The sequence below is a fragment of the Acinonyx jubatus genome, chromosome B2 (assembly GCF_027475565.1).
Source record: "Acinonyx jubatus isolate Ajub_Pintada_27869175 chromosome B2, VMU_Ajub_asm_v1.0, whole genome shotgun sequence".
In the NCBI taxonomy this organism is placed as follows: domain Eukaryota; kingdom Metazoa; phylum Chordata; class Mammalia; order Carnivora; family Felidae; genus Acinonyx; species Acinonyx jubatus.
The window spans coordinates 98,167,941-98,190,422 of NC_069385.1; the positions used below are offsets into that span (position 1 = coordinate 98,167,941).

Genomic DNA, 22,482 nt, shown 5'->3' on the forward strand with positions numbered 1-22,482 from the left:
TGACCTAGAAGTTCACATGTGCTTGTTGGTATTTTAATCTGCCTGTTGATACAATCTGATTGTACATCCCATTCAGGACCGATGCCCGGAATGTGTGAGAGTATTAGGGCAGCACTTTTACTCTGGAACAAGCAGAGCCTGGACTGGGCTGCCAGCCCTGGACTGCTGTTGGCCTTTAGCTGTGGGGTTTTGACAAGTCACTTAACCTTCTGGAACTTCAGTTTCATCACTGATAAATGTAGATGCAAACAACTGCTTTGTAGATAAGTGGTAAGGACTGGGGATGACATATGTAGAAGAGACAAGCCGGAACTGAGGAATGGAGGAGGTATTCTCCCAATGGGGACCTTGAATGATGCCGATAATAGTAACCTGTGTAACCTTGTCTAGTGTCTATTATGGCATTTTTAACAGCCAGACTCTGAAATGCGTTTTGGGTAGTACTATACATAGTGACTACATGACTGACTATCAGATTCTTAATAATACTAAAATAAAAATAATCTGTCTGACAGGTTCTTCAAAGCAATAAAGAGCTTCTATTTTTATGAACAAATGTTATTATTAAGCTCATACTGCAACGATTTTCATAAGGAACAAAAACTTTTGGCATTAGAGAACTATAGGGAACCTGAAATGTTTGTTACCCATCTCAATTTGGGGATGAAGAACTTGGAGCATGAGGAAGTTGTATGACTTCCCCAATGTCTTAATGTTCTTTAGAGGTACAGCCAGAACTGAAACCCAAGTCTCCAAGCTTCCATGCAAAGGTTCTTTTTTATTTCTAAGAAATATCTAAACAGATTACATTAATATTTGAAACTAATAAATTCTATAAATGATTAATGATGCTGGAGGTAAACACAATGATCTTACCTGTAAGAACCATACATAACTTTCTGGCAGTCAATTAACAAAAACTTCTGTTCTAATTTTCCATGAAATTTTGCTCCTGTTTTTGAAAGATAATCTTGGCCTTTTACTGTCCGCACTCGAATATTCTAGAATTACATGTAAATATAAAGTTATAACTAGAAAAGAGATATTTTGAATGTGAAATATATGTCAATATAAAATCTTAGTACCAAAAAAGTATACTTGAAATAATCTTTTTTGTAAAAAACACATAACAACAAAAAATAGTAAAAGCACATTTTAAAACATCACCCCCCCAAAAACACCTAAGAAAAAGTCACTAAAAAATATAGATGTATCTTAGCATAACATAAACAGGAGGCATTATGTTACATTTATACAGAACGGTTTTATAAACCACCTAGGATCCTATTGTAAGACAGCCTTTCAGGTTATAGTGGCATGATTCCACAATAACTACAATGAAAATCCACACTTTTTTTTAAGAGGCCAAATGTAACTGAAAACACTATGCCTAATGATTGTGATAAGTAACATCTGAATGAAAGAATCACTTGAGTCAGTGGTTTCAAGGTTATATGCATGGAGAAACTGAAGCACTCATTATGACTGAGCAAAGTTAACTCAGAAACTTAAGTGCTCCATCATCAAGAAAAGCATCTTATAGACCATCATGAGAATGTGTGGTTTCAGTCACATTTCAAAAAGTACAAGCATACCCTTCTGCAATTAATCATTATGCTATCTTAAATATATTTCTGTGTGTGTTACATATATGTAGACATAGATACATATTATATACAGATATATTTGGAATAATATAGCTTAAACTTGCCTTAAATTCAACTGAGATAAAAATGGTACACAAAATAATTGAAGAAAAAACAAACATGGAATTCTTACCCTGAGTCGTTGAACTTGACAGCCCTGTTTTTCAGTCATATTTAGGAAATGACTAAAGTTGGACTCATCAAGAAGAATATATACAGATATCCCTCGAGTTGATGCCTCCACTATTTCTTTGAAAATGTCCACATCTGTGAATATATCCATCACTAAAGCAATGACCTATTAAAGATAAAAAGGTAAAACAATTTTAGATACCCAATAGGGAAAGTTTATAAATTGCTTGCTTCCAGCAATAAGATAAAACAGAAAATAATGAAACACATATTACTTATAAATGTATACACAAATGTGTATGCAGCTTCCTAAAATAGAAGATACAAAAATATATTGAAAATAAACAAGTGACTACATACAGATCTGTAGCACAAAATAATTTCATACTGGCTTTAAATAAAAGGAAATCTGCAGTTTAGTAAGATGCTGAGCAAAGGGTGAATCCAAATTACAGATAGCAAGGGTGCAAGTAGGGTAGCGGGATGGGACAGGTAGATGGAAGGTGGAAACAAGTGTTACATGTTTTTGTGGGAAGCATTTCTAGGGAAAAGCAAGCTCTCTGAAACTAGCTGTCAATAATAAATGTCTTGGCAGTACTGGGACAGAGAAAGAAAATCTTACAGGGGCTCCTGGGTGGTTCGGTCAGTTAGTTGAGCATCCTACTCTTGATTTTGGCTCAGGTCATGATCTCATGGTTCATGTAATTAAACCCTGCACTGGGCTTTGCACTGACAGCACGGAGCTTACTTAGGATTCTCTTTCTCCCTCTCTCTCTGCCCTTCGTCTGCTTGTTCTCTCTCTCAAAATAAATAAATAAACATAAAAAAAATCTTACAGAAATGGAAACTAGGTAGGAAGGGGCCAAAGCTGAGAAAAGGTATAGGATTTGAAGACTAGAAAATTAAATACATTAGCCTAAAATAAGCTTAACAGACAGAATAAGTGGAAGAAAAAAAAAAAAAAAGGTCACAAAGGCAGTATGATTAAGAAGATGAACAAAGAGAGAAATTTCTTTAAAAACAGGCCCCTAAGATGGAGACAGTCCAAGTTAACTATTGGCAAGAGAACCATTATTGACTCTGAGAAGCAGTGGGAGTGAAATAATGCCGAAAAAAAGGGGAATTATTCGACTGACCACCTTCTACGCGCTAGAGAAGAACACAAAATCCCTGCCCTTGGTGAAGATTACATTTTAGGTGGGGGAAGAAATCAGGAGCAATAAATATAATAAATAGATAAATTCAGTAATATGCTATCATATGATAAGTTTATTGGGGAAAAAAACAGAATAAGGGAGATCATGAGCCCCTGGAAATTGAGAAGGTTGGGTTTGTGCCTTTCTGGGCAAGTCTCTTTGAGAAAGTGTCCTTTGAGCAGAGACATAAAAAGGAATTGAGTTAGTCATCAACGTGGATATCTTGAGAAACAGTGTTCCAGAGAGAGGGTACCAGCAGTGCAAAGGCCCAACATCAGGAGCTTGCCTGGCATATTCAAGAAACAGCAAGTAGACAGCAGAAATGGAATGAAAAATGGAGAGTAATCACAATTCCTTGAAGGTATTATAAAGCCTTCAGCATGCTGTCCTGAATAAGACTGTTAAGCTATTAGAAACTTTTAAATTGAGGTAGTAATATATCTGATTTATGTTTGAAAGGATTCTTCTGGCTACTGTGTTGATCCTAAGGGTAGGAACTAGGGTAGAAACAGGCAGACCAGCTAGAACTAAAGGAGCAATTTAAGTGAGGGGTGATGTTAGCTAGGAGAAGGATGGTCCTTGTCCTAGTCACCATCAGTGACATCACCATCAAATGGCCTAATGCTGGCCTTTGAGCCACAAGATTTCTGAATGGATTGAGCATAGGATGGGAGAGGAAAGGGGGGAAAGGGGGAGACTCTAAAATGTTTAGCCTCATCCACCTAAAGGACCAAGTTGTCATCAACTGAGAGAAGGAAGAATCCAGCTACACTAAATTTTAGCTAAGTTTGACAGGCCAAGTGGAATACTAATTGGAGAAGTCTAGGCCAGACATGTCAATGGGGTGTCAGTTGTGTAGAGATGACAATTAAATCCAAGTCACCAAGGGAGACTGGATAAATAGAAAGGGAGACCAAGGACTGAGTCCTAAGACAAGGGAAGGAACCAGCAACGGTTACTTCAGTTTTTGTGGAGTGGTAAGAGCAAAAGCCTCACTGTAAGGGGTTTAAGAGGGAATGGGAAGACATATACTGGAAATAGCAGGTATGGGCAACTCTTTTTGAGTAATTTGGCTGTAATAAGAAGCATAGAAATGAAGAGGTAGCCATGGGTAAAGCTGGGTCAAGAGGAGTTGTAATTTTTTGTTTTGTTTTAGGGTGAGAGAAATAATAGCATGTCTGTATGCTAATGAAATGCTCCAGTGAAGAGTGAAAATTCATGATGCAAGAGATGGTGGGAGGTGGGTGGGGAAGGAAAGAATTGCTGGAACAATGTCTTTGAGTAGGTAATAAAAGAATCTAATGTAAACATAAAGTAATCAGAGCACAGAGAATAAAGACCAGTAAAAGATCATCCATAACATCAAGACAGAAAACCAACTATGAGGGTGCAGATGCTGGTGGAAAGGCAGGTGTGGTAATGGTGCTATGAAAGATCTCTTGTGAATGCTTCAATTTTTCCCGTGAACTGGGAAGCAAGATCTGGAACTAAGAACACCCTAGATTATGGAAGACATGTTAAAAAATCAAGAAAGAGGTATTAAATAGGATGGTAGGAAAGAGAGTAGACCACAGAAATACAGTTTAATTACAGGGCAGTAATAAGGACTCACCATAAATTTAAAACGAGAACAGTCAGCCTCATGGTGCTTACCCCAGCCTGTATTCTTATACTGACTGCACAGAAAGGAGTAAATCCACCCATCTACACCACAGCCCAGGCCCTTTGCCTGGTCTGTACTATGAATGGGAGGGCATGGAAGAGAATAGTCAATGTAGTTGTCAGTTACTCTCCAACTTTAGTCAGCTGCAGGGATACAAACATGGAGCAGGCTAAAAGTTTGATGTAACCTTGGATGTAGTTGTGGCCATGAGAGTATAAGGAGATTAGATTATAATGGGACTCTCCCTCTCCCTCTCTGCCCCTGCTTGTTCTCTCTCAAAATAAAAATAAAAAAATAAACAAATAAACTAGACAGAGGAAAAAGGATGTCATGGATGTGACAGGCAGTAAAATGGCGGTGGGATCAATGAATATGAAGTCTGGCTGGGGTTAAAAACTATTGGGGCGCCTGGGTGGCTCAGTCGGTTGGATGTCCGACTTCAGCTCAGGTCATGATCTTGCAGTTGGTGGGTTCGAGACCTACGTCGGGCTCTGTGCTGACAGCTCAGAGCCTGAAGCCTTCTTCAAATTCTGTGTCTCGTCCTCTCTCTGCCCCTCCCATGCTCATGCTGTGTCTTACTCTGTCTCTGAATAATAAATAAATGTAAAAAAAATTTTTTTTTAAATTAAAAAAAGACCAGTTAACTATTAAAAAATTATTGTTTTTTTCATGTTGATAGTAATATAATAAAAAAGATAAACATGTATTATCTAAAATACAGTTATTAATATAAACATGAAATGTTACCTTTATTTACTTCACATTACAGTAGATGAGACAAAATTGGCAATGAATTGATAATTGTTGAAAGTGGCTGACAGTACATGAGGGTTCTATATACAACTTTCTATTTTTGGAAGCTTCCACAGCATACAGTTTAGAAAAAGAAATAAATAAAGGAATATTAGATACTAGTAGGTACCAGAGGGAATAAGGCAGACATATATGTAGAAGTGATAGTCAGATGGGGATACCTGAATTAGGTTATAAAGGAGCTTCATTAAGGGTATGCTATTATCAAGGATATGGCTGGGAGTCAATGGCTGACGTATAGGTAGGACAGATCATGGGAGGCAAGGAACTGGTCTTTAGAAGGTCTCTTAATATACAGTTGAGACAGGAATAGTATTGAAAAGAGTGATGGAGACCAAGGAACAAAACATGTCAAGAAATGAGAAGGAATGGAAGACACACATGGCAACAAGAGTCGGAATAATGTCATGGACCATTGTGAATGTGTTAGAAGATGAAGAAAACCACGGATAATATGTAAACTTGTTTTTATTTACTCTAATACAGTGTTATAACAAAATACTGGACCGCACCCAAATAACACAAGTTGGTGATATTCTTCAAACTACCTTCGAAACATACTTCAATCAGATATTTTTCTAGGAAGAACAATTTCAATCATTTAAGTAGCCTCACATGACCCCCTTTCTTATTTATGAATGGTAGGAGGTGCCAGAAGAAGGAAACAGATAGTGATAACAACCTCATTCATGTCTTGTGCATATTCTTTATAAAATTAAATATGTGAAAAACCTTTAAATCACATCAAATTAATTAATGCATTTACTATGCAATAACAAGTGGTATGATGATGTAGAACAATGACATAAGGAAAATAAAATGTCCATATTATAAACTTATTTGACATAATAAATTCTAAAAATGTATGTATAGAACAGTCTTTTTTTAAAGAGAGGACTTTTTCTTAAATAAGGAAATACTATTATGCAACATGGTATTGTTTAAGAAATTAATCAGCACATCTAAAGAATTTATCTTTTATTTGATAGAGTCTCATGTAACAAATTAATTAAGACTTTGGAAATGAACAAAACACATTACCACGATAAATAAAGGTTTCTGTTTGCAAAAAGTAATTGAAGTCAGTCAGCCAATGGATGATTCTAGCATACTAAATGTAGAACAAATTACAGTCTCTCTTGTGTGACAGATATTACACTGGATCAGGATCCAAGAAACTAGATTACACATCTTTGACAAGCTTATCTGATGTCAACTGAGTCAGGTAGTTTATCAGGACTTCTGGTTTCCTGCACCCTCACTAGATGGAAAATTATAAAAAGTCTACAGAAAATTTCAGCTGTGCCAAGAAAGGCAAAATAAAATGTAGCTCATTTTTTTTTTTTATGGTGGGTATATTCCTGGAAAGGGATAATAATTACAAAGGAAGTATGCCAAACCTGATCTGAAAGTATTAAATTCCCAGTTAGTTACCTAAATCACATCATGCTGTAGAAATGACTATATACAATGAAAGAAATATTATATACCTGATTAGTATAGGGCTTTTCAAAAGGTACATCAATTGACTTTTTAAGTCAATAAAGAAACCAGTCAGTCACATTAATGGTATTTATTAAACCACTGTGATATTATATACTATTTAAATTCTCCTTTTGCTTCTTCACTATTTCCTGTTTTATTCTTACTGAAAAAGTAAACAAATAAATGCATTCATCAGCCACATGAGACTCAGCACATTTTTAGAAAGAAATCCTGGGTCATTGTTAAGATTTGAGTGAAGGGGCACCTGGGTGCTCAGCTGGTTAAGCGTCTGACTTCATTCAGCTCAGGTCATGATCTCACATTGCAGTTCGTGGGTTAGAGCCATGCATTCGGGTCTGTACTGACAGTTTGGAGCCTGGAGCCTGCTTCAGATTCTGTGTCTCCCTCTTTCTCTGCCCCTCCCCCGCATGCACTCTGTCTCTGTCTCTCAAAAATGAATAAAAGTTAAAAAAAAAAATATGAGTGAAACTTCACATCTTTCAGTAGCTTGAGAACCTGACTCAAGAATGTTGGTTTGCCCTTAACCTTTCTCACAGTAGCAGATTCTCTCAAAGTGACCCAGACACTGGAGGTCACACTGAATGAACTTAACATAAACACTGACACTAAATTTCTCATCAGTTCATAATCACGACACAATTTAAGGTCACTCAGGAGATTATATGATCAGTTAAGTAATACACTGTAAGAGTAATTCAGAGGAAGAAAAACAAATGCTCCACATGTACATGGTTGTTAGGGGTGGGTACAGGGCAGAAGGAAACAGACTAACAGAGCTTCATGGATAAGCCTTACATATGAGTAAAGGGGCGCCTAGGTGGCTTAGTCGGTTGAGCGTTTGACCCGATTTCAGCTCAGGTAGTAATCCCACAGTTCCACCGTGAGATCAACGCCTGCCTTGGGGTCTTTGCTGAATGTGGAGCCTGCTTAAGATTCTCTCTCCCAGTCCCTCTACCCCTCCCCAAGTCTCAATCAATCAATTAAAAAAAGGTAAAGATTATTTTTAGCCATCCAACCTGGAAGACCAGCATTGCAAAGACAAAGAGGCAAAGATTAGAATGAAAATGATAGTAACATTTTTTTTAAATGTTTATTGAATTAGCCTAAAGTTAAACACAAAGGTCATTATTTATGGATATGGAATAAATTTAGTTAGGATTTATATAGGTTATGAAAGGTCTTGTAAATCTGACACTGTTTAGATTTGATATGGAGTGCAATTTAAATCCTGAAAAATTAAATATCTGGCCAAAATAACGTCTTGAGAAAATGAGTCTGATAGCAATATTCATATTGAAAATATCTAAATTCCACTGAGTGATATTGACTGGAGATTATGAAGTCATTATTCTTAGTGTAATGCTCATATCTATAAATGCACTAAAATGCCAAAAAAATAAAGGTAAGGCAGAACTTAGCGATAGGATGAAAAGAACTGAAAATTCTAGACAGATTTGATAGAGAATGTTTATCACAATGTTAATGTTCAATACTTGCACTTCCCTAGAAACGTGTTTCACAATCTTTAAATGTTAATTTTGAGCTCCATCTTATTTTTTTCATTGTAAACCATTAGGAAAGAAAGCTATTAGCAATATGTTCTAATATGACCTAGATACTTCATGAAATGTAAGTATACCTTGAGTTAATGTTCTGTAGTCACAGAACTGTCATTATCATCCTCAAAATTGAAAAATTGAATATCATGCCTTTTATGCTTCAAAATACTAAGCACCATTTGAAAGGGTTCGGACTTCCTTGGTAATTGCCTGCATAGATACAGGAGGATTTATTTTTTCTAGAAGAAAAGCTAATAAGGAGTTCAAATTTAAAAAAAAATAATAAATTGATGGAGTTCTATAATAGCTATATTTTTAATAAAATTCAACACAATTAGAAAACTTTGAATTGAGTAATAGAAATCAAGAGTAATGCTCAGTTAGGGAATATATATTTTTTGAGTCTGTAATATCAAAAGCAATGAGCTAAGTGGATTTCAGAGGAAAGAGAGGCTGATATTAAGAATAAGTGCTTTTGGCCCTTATCCTCTGCAGCCTAAGTAAAAATGTTCATTTTGTGTAAAATTTCATACATGGTGCACAGTATACTATTGTTTAGGAAGTTACAGCTTTACATTATGAATGCCTACATTATGAATGCAGGTATTTAAGTATCTATACTAATAACTGTTATTAATATATCATTTGCTTGGTCTATCTTAAATTACCTTAGGGAAGTCACTGAAATGATTCTGAATCTCACTGATGTCTATCATACATTAAATACACCAGAGAAGATCTTGCATTTTACTAAGTTCTAAAATTCTATATTTCAACAACTGTTGATTTACTCCCAATTACTCAACCCCTGGGGGAATGTTTGGGTCATATTATGGCTGCAACATAAATTTATAGAACTAGTATACATGTGTGACAACTCCAAACAGACATTGCAAAAATTACTTCCTACATTTTTTACGTTGTATTATACGATTGAAAATACTTCTACACCGTTAAAGAATGTATCTGTGTTCTCCCAAAATTCGTTTGTTGAAATCCTAATTCCTGTGTGATGGCATTTGGAGATAGAGACATTGGGAGGTAATTGGGTCGCAAAGGCACAGCCCTTGTGAATGGGTAGGGTGACTTTATCACAAAGACCCCAGAGAGCTCCTTGTACCTACAACCATGTCAGGACAGTGGGAAGACAGTTGCTATAAACCAAGAAGGGAGACCCCAGCAGACACTGAATTGGCCAGCATTTCGATCTTGGACTCCAGAACTGTGAGAAATACACATCTGCTACTTAACCTACGCGGTCTGAGGTATTTTTATGTAGTCAGGATGCATTGAGACAGCTACAGAAATGAATAATTTTAGCAAAGCCTTCTATCAGCTCTGTGCAAGTAGGCATCTTTGCTTTTTTTTTTAATGTTTATTTATTTTTGAGAGAGAGAGAGACAGAGCATGAGTGGGGGAGGGGCAGAGAGAGGGGGCACAGAATCCAGAGTAGGCTCCAGGCTCTGAGCTGTCAGCACAGTGCCCAATGTGGGGCTCGAACCCACAAACCGTGAGATCATGACCTGAGCCAAAGTCGGATGTTTAACTGACTGAGCCACCCAGGCGCCCCATAGGCATCTTTGCTTTTTAAAATAGCTTTTACCCTAATACCTCAAGAAATCAGAAAGAAAAAAAAGAATTAGAAGCAGGCCTAACCATCCTGAAAGCAAGTACGAAGAAGAGCCATATTCCTTTCTCTGATTTCAGTTAAGTCCTCTTACATGTTCTCATTTCCCTAGTACTTTCCCTAAAGTGATTCTTCCTGAAATCTGGCCTGGCAAGGGTCTCCTCGCATGAGCTTCCAGAGCTGAGGTGTTGGAGAGTTGGTGATGGTGGGGAAAAAAGAGCCCAGGGCTTCCAAGCCTATATGACCACAATAACAGTCCGCTTGACAAAGCCTAAGCAGAAGCTCCCCCCAGTAATGACACTAGGAGCTGAAACAAGGGGGAGACAGCCCCAAAGCTGGTTCCATTCAACCAGCAAGTTATAATCCCCCCGACTTGGTGCAAAACCCAACTCCATCTGTCAAAAGGATTTTTTTTTAATGTTTATTTTTGAGAGAGAGAAAGAAAGAGAGAATGAGTCAGGTATGGGCAGAGAGAGAGAGAGAGAGAGAGACAGACAGACAGACAGACAGAGGGAGAGAGAGAGAGAGGAAGACAGAATCCCAAGCAGGTTCCACCCTGTCAGCGCAGAGCCCAATGCAGGGCTCGAACCCACGAAGCCATGAGATCATGACCTGAGCTGAAACCAAGAGTCAAACGCCGACCTGACTGAGCCACCCAGGTGCCCCAGGAGTGGAAAATTCTTAAAAAATTAACTTATAGTCTTATAAAAACTGTAATTTTAAGTAAAACCTCTATTTAGACTAAAATATATTTAATTATTCTAAGTATTCTATAATTATTGGGTTAGTTAGGTCTTTCTGTAATTAACTCCAAAAACTTGAGTGTGTTTACTTTGTTAACTAGCTCCCAAGGTAGGTATAACTGAAACAGATCAGGTGTTTAATTAATTTTTGTGGGGATGAAGTAGCTACATGGTGTCTGCTCTCAAGAAGGGCACCATTTTATAAGAGATTCATTTGTAGAACTATCAATGTGTTATCTGCCGTAATAAAATTATGACCAAACTACTATAAGGGAAAAATTCCTTCTAACTAAGAATTGTATGTCATCGGTACCTGGAGCCTAGTGAGGGAGGTGCCTCCTTAGATCTTGTTAAATAAGGGAATGACACTACCTTCTAAGAATTAAATGTCATTAAAGAGTGGATCAAAGCACCATTCCAGCATCTGTTAGCAGAGAGACTGAGGTCTGAACAATATGACTACAGCCAAATGAATCTAGATAAATGACAGTAACATAAACAAGAGTAGATGCTTCAACAGAAGAAAATGGCAGTTGGTTGGTAAATTGTGGGATCAGAGTCACAGAGATAAATACTGCCCATGTTCATTTAAGTATTATTGTCCAGAAGGACAGGGGAATGACCGAAGGCATGAACTTGACCTTTCTGTACTATTGGCCAAGTAGAGTTAGTTTAATAATGGCATCTGAGCCAGATGCATTTCAAATGTCATGTGACAAGTTCCTCTTATTCCAATTTTGTGATCTTCAAGTATATGAGGGCTTACTATGCAAAATGCCACAGGGGGAGAATGAGACAATTAGATAACTAAAATGTGTTAGGACAGTGAGCCCTTAGAACTGGTATTGTTAAAATGGCAATCTGATGACAGACATCATTATTCAAAACTTAGGTTAAAATAAATTTATTTACTTCATTTTATTATAGGGAGAGAGTGCATGAGCAGGGGAGAGGGGCAGAAGGACAGAGAATCTTAAGCAGGCTCCATGCTCAGTGTGAAGCCTGGTGTGGGACTTGATTCCATGAACCCGAGATCATGACCTGAGCAGAACTCAAGAGTCAGATGCTCAACCAATTGAGCCACCCAACGCCCCCCCCCCAAAGAATGTTACTTTAAAGAAATGGATGAGGCTCTTAAGTCTAAGGTCCAGAATTTAGGTCTTGTTAAGTTGACTAAAGTTAACTTTTTTCCTGAGACTCCTGGGAGGTCTTTTTTATTCTGAAACAGAATCATCCATGTGCTTGAAATGGTGTGTATGTGAATTTCTGCAATATAAAGGGGTGTCTGTTATGAAGAAAGGAGTGAAGGGCACTGGAGTCAGAAAGAGAAAGAGGGAAGAAACAGTAAAAATCAAGGTGTGTTAGGAACTTTAAAGAACTGTGCCTCAAGAGGAGGAAGGGTTTCGGTAATGGGAGCTGAATCATAAGGGAGGCTCAGAGGCAAGGCAGCACTAGAGTGGGAACAGCTAGTGATCCAATTCTGCTGAGACTGGAAATCTGCTGAGGAGTTAGCCATAAGGCTAGCGAGACTAGAATGGCCAATTTGGCCCAGAATGCAGGGGAAGTCCTTGAAAGCCCATCCAATCAGATTCCATAAGGCACAAAGGGTTAACAGTTAAAGGTTTATAGCCAAAGAATGATGTGATCAAAACAATACTTGAGAAGATTAATATGCTGGTATATATGGGACGAGTTAGAAACTGGAACACCCACTTGCAGGTAGAGGAGTTAGGGGGGTTTCAATCCTAATGCAGCATAAACGTATAGGATCCCAATGTGGATGGTGAAGCAAGAATAAAAATTAGGGGTGGAGGTAAATTTGCAAAGGATGTTTTGACAAGACTCAGTGGCTGAGGGCTTCAGGAACACAACACAGAGCAGCTAGCCAGGGATCACTAGGGATAAGAGACCTAAATTAAATGCACAATTATTGCACCATTATAAGAAAACTTAAAATTCAAAAGTAGTGTTTCATTTTTGTATGTAAGGAAAGCCCATATGATGTGACAATGTGCCAAAAAGTTGTATTCTTTGACTTTTCTACCTACCTATCGATCCATTCACCAATCTGTCCGTCTATCCATCCATCCACCCACCCACTCATCCATGCTTTGTTCTTTTTTTAATTTTTTTTTTTTTAACCATTGAAACTTCAGCATTAGGCAAACTTGAAAAGCTGGGTGGACACCAAAAGAATAAAATAGGAAAGAGGTGACTTCGCTGATGGTGTAAGATCTCAGTGGTGTTAGAATGGCATGAGGTCAGCACAGGAGGAAAAGTCTGCCTTTGAATTAGGTTATACGAAAGTGCTAAGACCACAGGGCACAGAAAACGGGTGGTATCTGAAAGAAACAACAAGTACTTCTCGGTTGCAGGTAAAGTGTTCCTTTAGGTGTGGCCAGGAAGAGCTTAGACCATGGGCTTGCACAGGAATGAAAAAGAGCTGGTGTCAGGAATCCCATAAGAAGTTAAAGGGACGTGAAAAGAGTCCGCAATGTAAAGTGAGAGACCAACTGTGATTAAAAAAAAAATAAAATAAAAAAAAATACACTTCTCATTGACATTTTACCAAGTTTTTGAGAAATTTCCCAGCAATTTTCAACAACTATCAAAGACATTTATGTAATGAACAGGGAAATTTTAATATTGACTGGATATTTAAAAAGAACTTTTTAATGTCTATTTACTTTTTGAGAAAGAGAGAGGGAGAGAAAGTGGGGGAGGGGCAGAGACAGAGAGGGAGACACAGAATCCGAAGCAGGCTCCAGGCTCTGCACAATCAGCATAGAGCCTGATGTGGGGCTCAAACCCACAGACCGTGAGATCATGACATGAGCTGAAGTCGGATGCTTAACCAACTGAGCCACCCAGGCGTCCCAATACACAATGGAAATTTAATAAAATTAATGATTTTTTTAGGTTTGATAATGTAGTTTTTTAAAAAGCCCTATGTTTTAGAGAATGAAACTGAAACAATTATAGACATTGTATGTAAATTTATTTTTAACTTAATTCAGCAGCAGTGGCAAATATGGAAGGGGCAAAATTGACAGCAAACAGAGTGGTGGGCACAAGAAGTTACATTATATTGTTTTCTCTTTCATGTATGTTTGAAAACTTCCCTAACAAGATAAGCAATCCTGAAACTATCTAGACTTTGACAGGATCCATCTTATCACCTCTCTCTCTTCTTTTTTTCTATGTTTATCTTCTTAGCTCATGTCATCCATGCTAAATTTTCCATTTACTTTTGTACTCATTCTTCCTAAGTCACTTTTAGAGTTTTCCTTTTCTTCTACAAATGTCTATCCCTACATATCTATTTGAATCTGGGATCAGCCACTTTCTAGCGGGGTAAACTCCAGAGAGAAAAGTTAATGTAAGCCTCAAATTTCTCATCTATCAAATCAAATAAATAACTCCTATCCTGTAGGGATTGTTGGGGAAATTAAGATGATGTGTATCAAGTTGTTGGTCAGTGGCCCATGATAAAGGATGGTAAGCATCATACGCACATGGCAAAGGATCATTAAATAGTTCTATTATTAAGAAAAAATGTTGGTGATAACACAGCTTGAAGAATTAGACATTTTTATTGTATTTGAGCAGAACGTCATAGTTCCTAATTTAACAAGAAGATCAGTAGAGTGTTTCACATTTCTCAATTCATTGTTCTCTTAATTAATAATATTGGCCTTAACCAAATTATTCCTGAATAATTAAAACAACTACCACAAAACTTTCTATTCCTGCTTTAAAAGGCTACATTCTTTATTTGGGCAATAACTATTTCCCTTTAATGTCAACTACAAACAACTAATTAACAGGACACAAAAAATCAAACCTACTTCATGGCAAAAATACCACAAATCCTATATATTCTAGTAATTTCTATTTGAATAAGAACTTAAATATCAAGGAGTTCCATTAAAGGCATGAAATAATTGTGATGGCTTTTGTATTTAATACAATGCATCATTCCAGTGTCTCTACCCTACAGTCAAATTATACTTCATCCCCTGATAATTTAATTCGACTACTCCTCTTTTCTCTATTGGGTAATTTTCACAATACTGACTTCTGTGAGTTGTGTAATATTTTTCACTGAGCTTGAAAGTTACAAGATAGCATACCTATGGTATAGGTAACAGAGTTTCTAAAAGCTAGCAGATATGGACAATAATTTTCAGGAGACCATCAAGCTAATTTGAAAAACTTCAGCCACATTACTTGGACCATTTCTTGTGTGATCCCTCTCCCACAAACTTCACGTTTGTTAAGCATTTTGAACACCTAATAGCAGTCATTCTATACAAACAAATGATACAGAGACCAAAACAGCAAATGTTTTTTAGTTGGGCTCTAGTAAGAAGACACAGATTTTGTATTTTATTAGCAGCTATTTTATTTTTAAGTTTTCAACAATATTATTAAAATCCCATTGTGAATATCTTCACTTTCTCTAAGAAAATTATAAATTATAATCTGTTTGTTTTCCTAAAGTAGTTCATTAGAAGAGACTGGTCAGATATCTACATAAAATCCATTTCTGTTTTATTATTTTGCATCTGAAAGTTGAGGTTTTATCAAAATGAGATTGCCATTAGAAGCAGAAATAATCACACTTATTCCAACCATTTTCATTGCATTAAGCCCAAATGTTTTTCATCTGTAAAATTAAGAAAGTTCCATTCCTTTATATATCACCTTTGATTGGTATTCTATATAAATGTCATTTAAAAAATAAAATGTGTTCCATATAATATATCCTCAAGCAGTCAGTCAAGCTGTAAATAGAGGAAAAAGGAAAGTCAATGATTAAAGAGGAACAAAATGAGATAAGGACAAAAAACAGAGAAACTATACAAAATATCTCTTGGAATAATACATCAAATTTGTACTTCCATTCTAACAAAAATCAGACTGGAGTTTCAATTTGGGCAAATAATTTTTTTTTTTAATTTAAATATGCCTGCAATTTAGGTTTCTTGAGAGGCTTCACTGTTGGAAATAGATCAAACGGCAAAAGAAACTTACACCAGATAGGCATTAAAACATTCAGATAATCAGAGCAGAAGAAAAAAATTATCCAAATCATTAAAATGTAGAGCAATTCAATAAGAAATCCAACCTGAAGCTTTTATTGTTAAGCTAATGAAATGCAGCAGCAAGACTGCCAACTGATAAGGGACCCAAAGTACTTTGTCCTCTGAGAAGAGTGTAGAAAAGGGTTATGCAAAATACTCTTGGGGATTTAAATATCTGAAAGAATTCATCATTTAATTAATTTATTAATTTATTCATTTAATTTCAAATCTTTAATTAAATTCTATTTAGTAAATATATAGTGTAATATTGTTTCCAGAAGTAGAATTTAGTGAATTATCACATACACCCAGTGCTCATCACAAGTGCCCTCCTTAATACCCATCACCCATTTAGCCTATCTCCCCGCCCACCTTCCTGCAACCCTCAGTTTGTTCTCGATCATTAAAAGTATCTTATGGTTTGCTTCCCAATCTCAAGATCTCTCCCTTTGGTTTTCCCTTCATTTTAAGTAACATATTTAGTTTTGAGTTAAAGTACAATTCATGAGGATCTAGAAAAGACTCCCAACTTTACTTCATATATCCAGTTAAAAGATCATCTCACAGTTTTTTTTAGACTTAATGTTAGATTTGCCCTTTTTTAATTGAACTCAAGCCTTCTAAGTAAAATTTAGGGGCATCTCTTTCAATTCTAGCACCTGGATCAGAAAGTAAACATACCACCAGCAGTTAGCGACATTTTTATAATATCAAAAAAGTTATACAATATTTGTCTATTATACAAATATAGTTTGTCTAATTCTATCCACAGAGTAAAAATTACAAAACAAAACAAAATGAACCAAAAACAGAATAAATAAAGAAAAATAGCAATATTTTCGCAATTATTCCAGGGACAATGGCATTTCCCTTTCATACTGGAGTATGCACGTTTTTTACAAAATTGAGATTGTGTTATTCACATAATGCCATATGCTGTATATTGGTCATTATAGAATATTCTCCTATTATACAAACTGTCATAACATCACATGTTCAGAAAAGATAGTTCTCCAAAGCAGTGTGAAGAATGCAGTCTGGACACAGAAGGACCAGTTAGAATTTCACTGCAGAAGTCCAGAAAAGTAATTGGCAAAGAGGATTGTATCTTCAGAGTTCTGGCAGAAAAATAGATTTCCTTCAGAGTTTTAATGTTGAAAAATTTATAAGAAGACTATTTACAGAAATGTGGGCATAATTAAGGGTACCAAGAAGGGAGACGGAAGCCTGGCACTTAAGCAGGGAGTGTGCCAGGCAAAAAACAAAACAAAAGAAAACAAAACAGAAAATGAACTTTTCTCTGTCCTGTGTTTACTCTCCTGCTGGCATCTCCCAGTGGGCACCCAACCCCCAAGAGGAAGGCAGGCAGCAAGGACCCAGGTGATGTGGCCTACTCCAACAGCCTTTGAAAACCAAAGGGCAGAGAAAGGTGGAAAAGAGATCTGACAAGCATGGAGCAAGAGGCGAACAGGCTCACAGATGTAGAACAGAAGCCAGATTTCAGAGATATTAAGGAAGTAGGTGACAAAAACAACATATGACAGTCAACTGGATGGCAGGGCACATGAGGAGACAATACTTGTGGAAAACTTCCAGATTTCTGGATTGGGTGACTGAGTAGTTGTTATTGTCAATGACAGACACAGGCAGATGGGAGGTTGGAAAAGAACGAGCTTGGTTTCAGGTCCATCGAGTTTCAGCAATCTATGACACAGTAGGTGCAAACCCTTATAGGCTACTGGTTTTTGGGGTCTGGGATTCAGGAGAAAGCTTCCAATTTCATAGATTCCATTCTGCATTTCAGACTATTTGAAAATAACTTACAGAATCAAATGTGAATTCTTTACAAAGGCATTCACCATCTAACTTTTCTTCTTAGTTTCATACATCACTGCGTGTTCCACGCATCCCCCTCTGATGACCATGTTCTTTTTTTTTTTTTAATGTTTATTCATTTTTGAGAGACAGAGAGAGACAGAGCACAAGTGGGGGGGGGGGCGGAAGAGAGAGGGAGACACAGAAACCGACACAGATTCCAAGCTCTGAGCTGTCAGCACAGAGCCCAAAGTGGGGCTTGAACTTACAAACTAGGAGATCATGACCTGAGCCGAAGTCAGATGCTTAACCAACTGAGCCACCCAGGTGCCCCTCTGTGACCATTTTCTCACCCCACCTTTCATATTACACTTGTACAGTTTCTCTTGTCTAAAATCCCCATCTCCCCTTTTCTCTATGAAAATCCTATCTTTCAAACTTTAGTCTACTTGCAGGCCCCTTTCACAAAGCCTTGGCCAATTCCCTGAGCCTAAATTAACCACATCCTAATTCCATATATTCCATCTACAAGCTATTTATACTTTTAGCATAGCATTTATTTCATTCAGCCCTGTCGATTACTTATTACTTTCAAGGGAGTAATAAGCTACCAGAGGGTGGGAGGTAAACTTCAATAATTTTTGTGTCCCCATCAATTTACCAATAGAACTCAATAAAATTTATTAAATTTCGACCATTTCTCCAAAGCATCTAGTTATTTTGAAATAGTAAACAAGCAAATATTTTAAATGAATATTTACGTTTCTTCTTTTGAACTCCTCAAAATTCTTGTGATTTTCCAAATAAAGCACTGTCTCAGAAACAACTCATGGTGCTTTTCATTTAAAACTGAGGGAGTTCTGGGAAGGATATGGGTGGAGCCTGTTGACTGCTGTTGTTACTATGTTTACTGCTCTTTGGTTTGTAGGCAATATTTTATGTATGTGCACCTGTATGAAAAAGCTAGAAGCTTTCTAAAGGTTATCTGCCTGCTTTGCAAATACAGTATGTCCTGCAGGTAAGCATGTAAAAAAATGTGGGTCTTAGTAAATTGGGAATAATAACATTTGCACTGTGGAAGGTGTTAATAAGAATCATATTTCTCAAAACAACCCTATGAGTTGGGCTGGACAAGTAGTATCACACACCAATGACACCCATGACATAAAGGTAAAGACCACAGAAACTAAGATATTTACTTAATATCACACAGTGATGAAGTTATGACAAGAACTAATTTTCTTCTAGTTCAGCACTCTACTATTATGCCGTATGACCCCAGTCCTGACTGAATCAGGGGCAAGTGTGCATCCTTGAGGGGGCTCCAGGACATCATCACCATCTCTTTTGGTAGAATCCAACCTGATCCCAATTGTGTGATTAAATGCTTCATTGATAATAAGAGGGAAAGTATAATTTGATGCAGAGTTGCATTCTTGAAATAAAACTGTACTGTATGTTCTGAATTTTGTTTAAAAATTTCTGACAATCTCCATGTTATTATCACAGAATTAACTATTATTTAATTCTACTTTATCTCTACAATTTATGTAGAGCCATATCTAAAGCCACCATGGGGCAGAAGCCTAGTCTGAGAGGCTCCATTCCAGATGTATATAAACCCATTATGAATGATTTCCCATATATGCCTAAGTTACATGAGATATGAAAATTATAGCTAGATCTTTTTTTCTTAAAAAGTATAGCTTGAAAAGTGGTTATTTGAAAAATCTATCTCATTAATTTAAAAATTAAAAGTCAAGGAATCAGGGGGTGCCTGGGTGGCTCAGTCAGTTGAGCGTCTGACTTCGGCTCAGGTCATGATCTCACGGTTCGTGGGTTCGAGCCCCGCATCAGGCTCTGTACTGACCGCTTGCTCAGAGCCTGGAGCCTGCTTCAGATTCTGTGTCTCCTTCTCTCTTTGCCCCTCCCCCACTCACGCTTTGTCTCACTCTGTTTCTCAAAAATAAATAAATGTAAAAAAAAAAAATTAAGAAAAAAAAAGTCAAGAAATCAGAACGAATGATATGCTGGTCCATGCTAAAATTCACAGGATATTTTAATAAGACAGGTTTCGGAATGCTTAAAGGACCTCTTCTCTTTGTGGTAGGACCATATGTTATAAATATTTCTAAAAATGGAAGAACGTCACCTATTTAAAGAGTCAGTACTGCAAAAGTATAAATAGAATGGCACATGAAAGAAACTGCTTCATTTCTAGTAAAGAAATGGAGGGGGAAAAACGGAATGAGGGAATAAGGAATATGAAAGTGAATGAAATCACTGACTACAACTTCTATTAGTAGAATATCTTTTCCCAACATCTTTGCGAGCATTTGCTAGGCATTTTTTTTTTTTTTCCATGAAATCCCAAGAAGGCAAAGATCTCTATTTGGTCAACAAACGAGGTAGCAAGTGTCAAGTCCACTTATTTTTTTCTTCCTCTAAATTTTGGTAAAGGAGAACCTTAAATAAGTAATGGTAATTTTTTTAACCCCTGTAGTGGATTTTCTTTCATAATAGGTTCAGTATCACATCTGTTTAATGCCATTCTTTTGACAAACAAACAAACACGTGACTCTGGGGAGCCTGAGCGGCTCAGTCAGTTAAGTGCCCAATTCTTGACATTGGCTCAGGTTGAGATCTTGTGGTTTCATGAGTTTGGGCCCCCAAGGTTGGCTCTGCACCAGTAGTGTGGAACCTGCTTGGGATTCTGTGTTTGTGTGTGTGTGTGTGTGTGTGTGTGTGTGTGTGTGTGTGTCTCACTCTCTCTGTCCCTCCCCCACTCGTGCTATCTCTGTCTCTCTCAAAGTAAATAAATAAACCTAAAAAATCATATGGTGACTCAAATAAAATATATTATCATACCATTTATGATATTTGGTCTCTTTCCAAGTCATTATACAGAAATGTTAGCTTTAGAAATTGAGATGCCTTTAAAATTTTTATTTCAAGTGTTTATTTATATTCTAGCTAGTTAATATATATAGTAAAACTTGGTTTCGGGTGAGAGTCCTTCAAATTTTAATACATTCTCTGAAATTTGGTCACCCTACAATGTTTAACTGGAGCCCTCCACAGAATAGAAGAAATTCATTCATTGATCAAAGGCTTAAATTAGGTCAATTCTGACCTCTGAAATTCTTTCAAACTCTGAGACTCCATGCTTCTATTAAAACACACACACACACACACACACACACACACACACACACACCCAAACAAAACAAAACAAAAAACAACTTTATAAAACACATTCCCCATGAAAGTATTACCAAGACTTCTACTTCCTTGGTCTCATGCTATCAGTAGGCTCCTTATGTTACAAGCTAATGAGATGTTAGGTACAGAAGCTGAACATAAAGATCAAATAAGAGCAAAGAGAGTAAGGAACTGAAGAGATACAGCATTTCCTTTATGAGAATGGCTAACATTACTCAAAAATGTTAGCCACAGTGAATGAAACTTTTTACTTCTATATTTTAGCAACATTTTAACAATGCTTTGGAGTTTGATTGTTCTCCATGGTAACATTTCCAAACAATTGAGATCAGTAAATACAATTACACTAAGAAAAATAACACATTCGTAAATATTATTTCACTGAATAAAACAATGATAGGAATAATCTTCTTTAGTCTAATTAAAAGTATAATGACATCTTTAGATAATGACTATACAGCACTAAAGAAACAAAAACAAGAGGCCGGAATATGTTTCCAACATTTGTGTTTTTTATGTTTAACCAGCATTCAAGAAAAGGCACAGGCTAAAAATGGATGCAAGGCACATATTAAAAAGTAGGCTTTTTCCATATAACTGTAATGAGGCTAATATTTGATGGTATTGTTTACTCTAAATACACAGCAATAATAAAATAAAATGGAAATGGGTACTTCATAAAACAGAATGAATTTTAATATAACCAGAAAAGGACATCTAACCAAAAGCATTCATGAATATATATAGGATGAAAGAGATTGCGTAATCACTGCTGTACCCGTGGATGGATATTTTACCACGTTGTTATTTAGTCATAATAGTTTACCAAAAATTAAAGAGAATTTTTAACAACGTTATATCAAATTTCCATTTAAAAAAATCTATAGCAACTGTGGGAATAGTTAATAACTGGTTTCGACCATACAGTCTATAGTACAGAGTTAGATTGAGTTCTAAGTGTAGGAAACACTGATTTTTTAACTTTAAATTTAGATGATATAATCAGATAAACAGATAAAGTGACAGCTCAGTTAGGCCCATGTATTACCTATATAGGATCATTGTCACAGGCTCTGGTGCTTTTATCTGTTAATAGTATAAATGACCTAGTTTATTTCTAAACTTAACTAGACATTCTGTAAGTTGTGGTCCTTTTAAAGTTCCACTTAAGTGGAATTTAGATTCTCTGTAGTGATGGAAGAGGATGGTTAGTTGAAGCAAGATTCAGATTCTTCCTTGAGTTCTGTCAGCACAATCGCACATACATGGATGGCTTCATATTGGAACAACGGGGGCACCTGTTTCCCGAGGAGTAGATTGATCCCTGGCACGTGGTCATGATGAGAGCAGCTCTGAGAGGCATAGCTGAAGCCCACAGTGACCTCTAACTGCTCCAAAGCCTTCGATCTTCTCTGCTTACCCTGAGTCCTTTCCTACCCTCTGCCTCTTACCCTCAGGGGAAACAGAAGAGAC

At 36.8% G+C, this 22,482-nt stretch overlaps 1 protein-coding gene and 1 non-coding gene across 2 annotated transcripts in view; one reads left to right on the top strand and one right to left on the bottom strand.

Moving 5' to 3' along the window:
* FAM83B (family with sequence similarity 83 member B) overlaps window positions 1–22,482 on the bottom strand; it is an 87,437-nt gene that overhangs the window by 9,263 nt on the left and 55,692 nt on the right. Inside the window, exons 3-4 of the mRNA XM_027057553.2 lie at window positions 1,780–1,944; window positions 877–1,001 (exon numbers count right to left, since the gene is read on the bottom strand). Coding sequence (XP_026913354.1) covers window positions 877–1,001; window positions 1,780–1,944 — 290 coding nt within the window. The remainder of the gene's footprint in view (window positions 1–876; window positions 1,002–1,779; window positions 1,945–22,482) is intronic.
* Window positions 4,619–4,733, top strand: LOC113598995 (small nucleolar RNA SNORA51). The gene has a single exon (XR_003419749.1). It is a non-coding gene; the product is annotated as a small nucleolar RNA SNORA51 (small nucleolar RNA).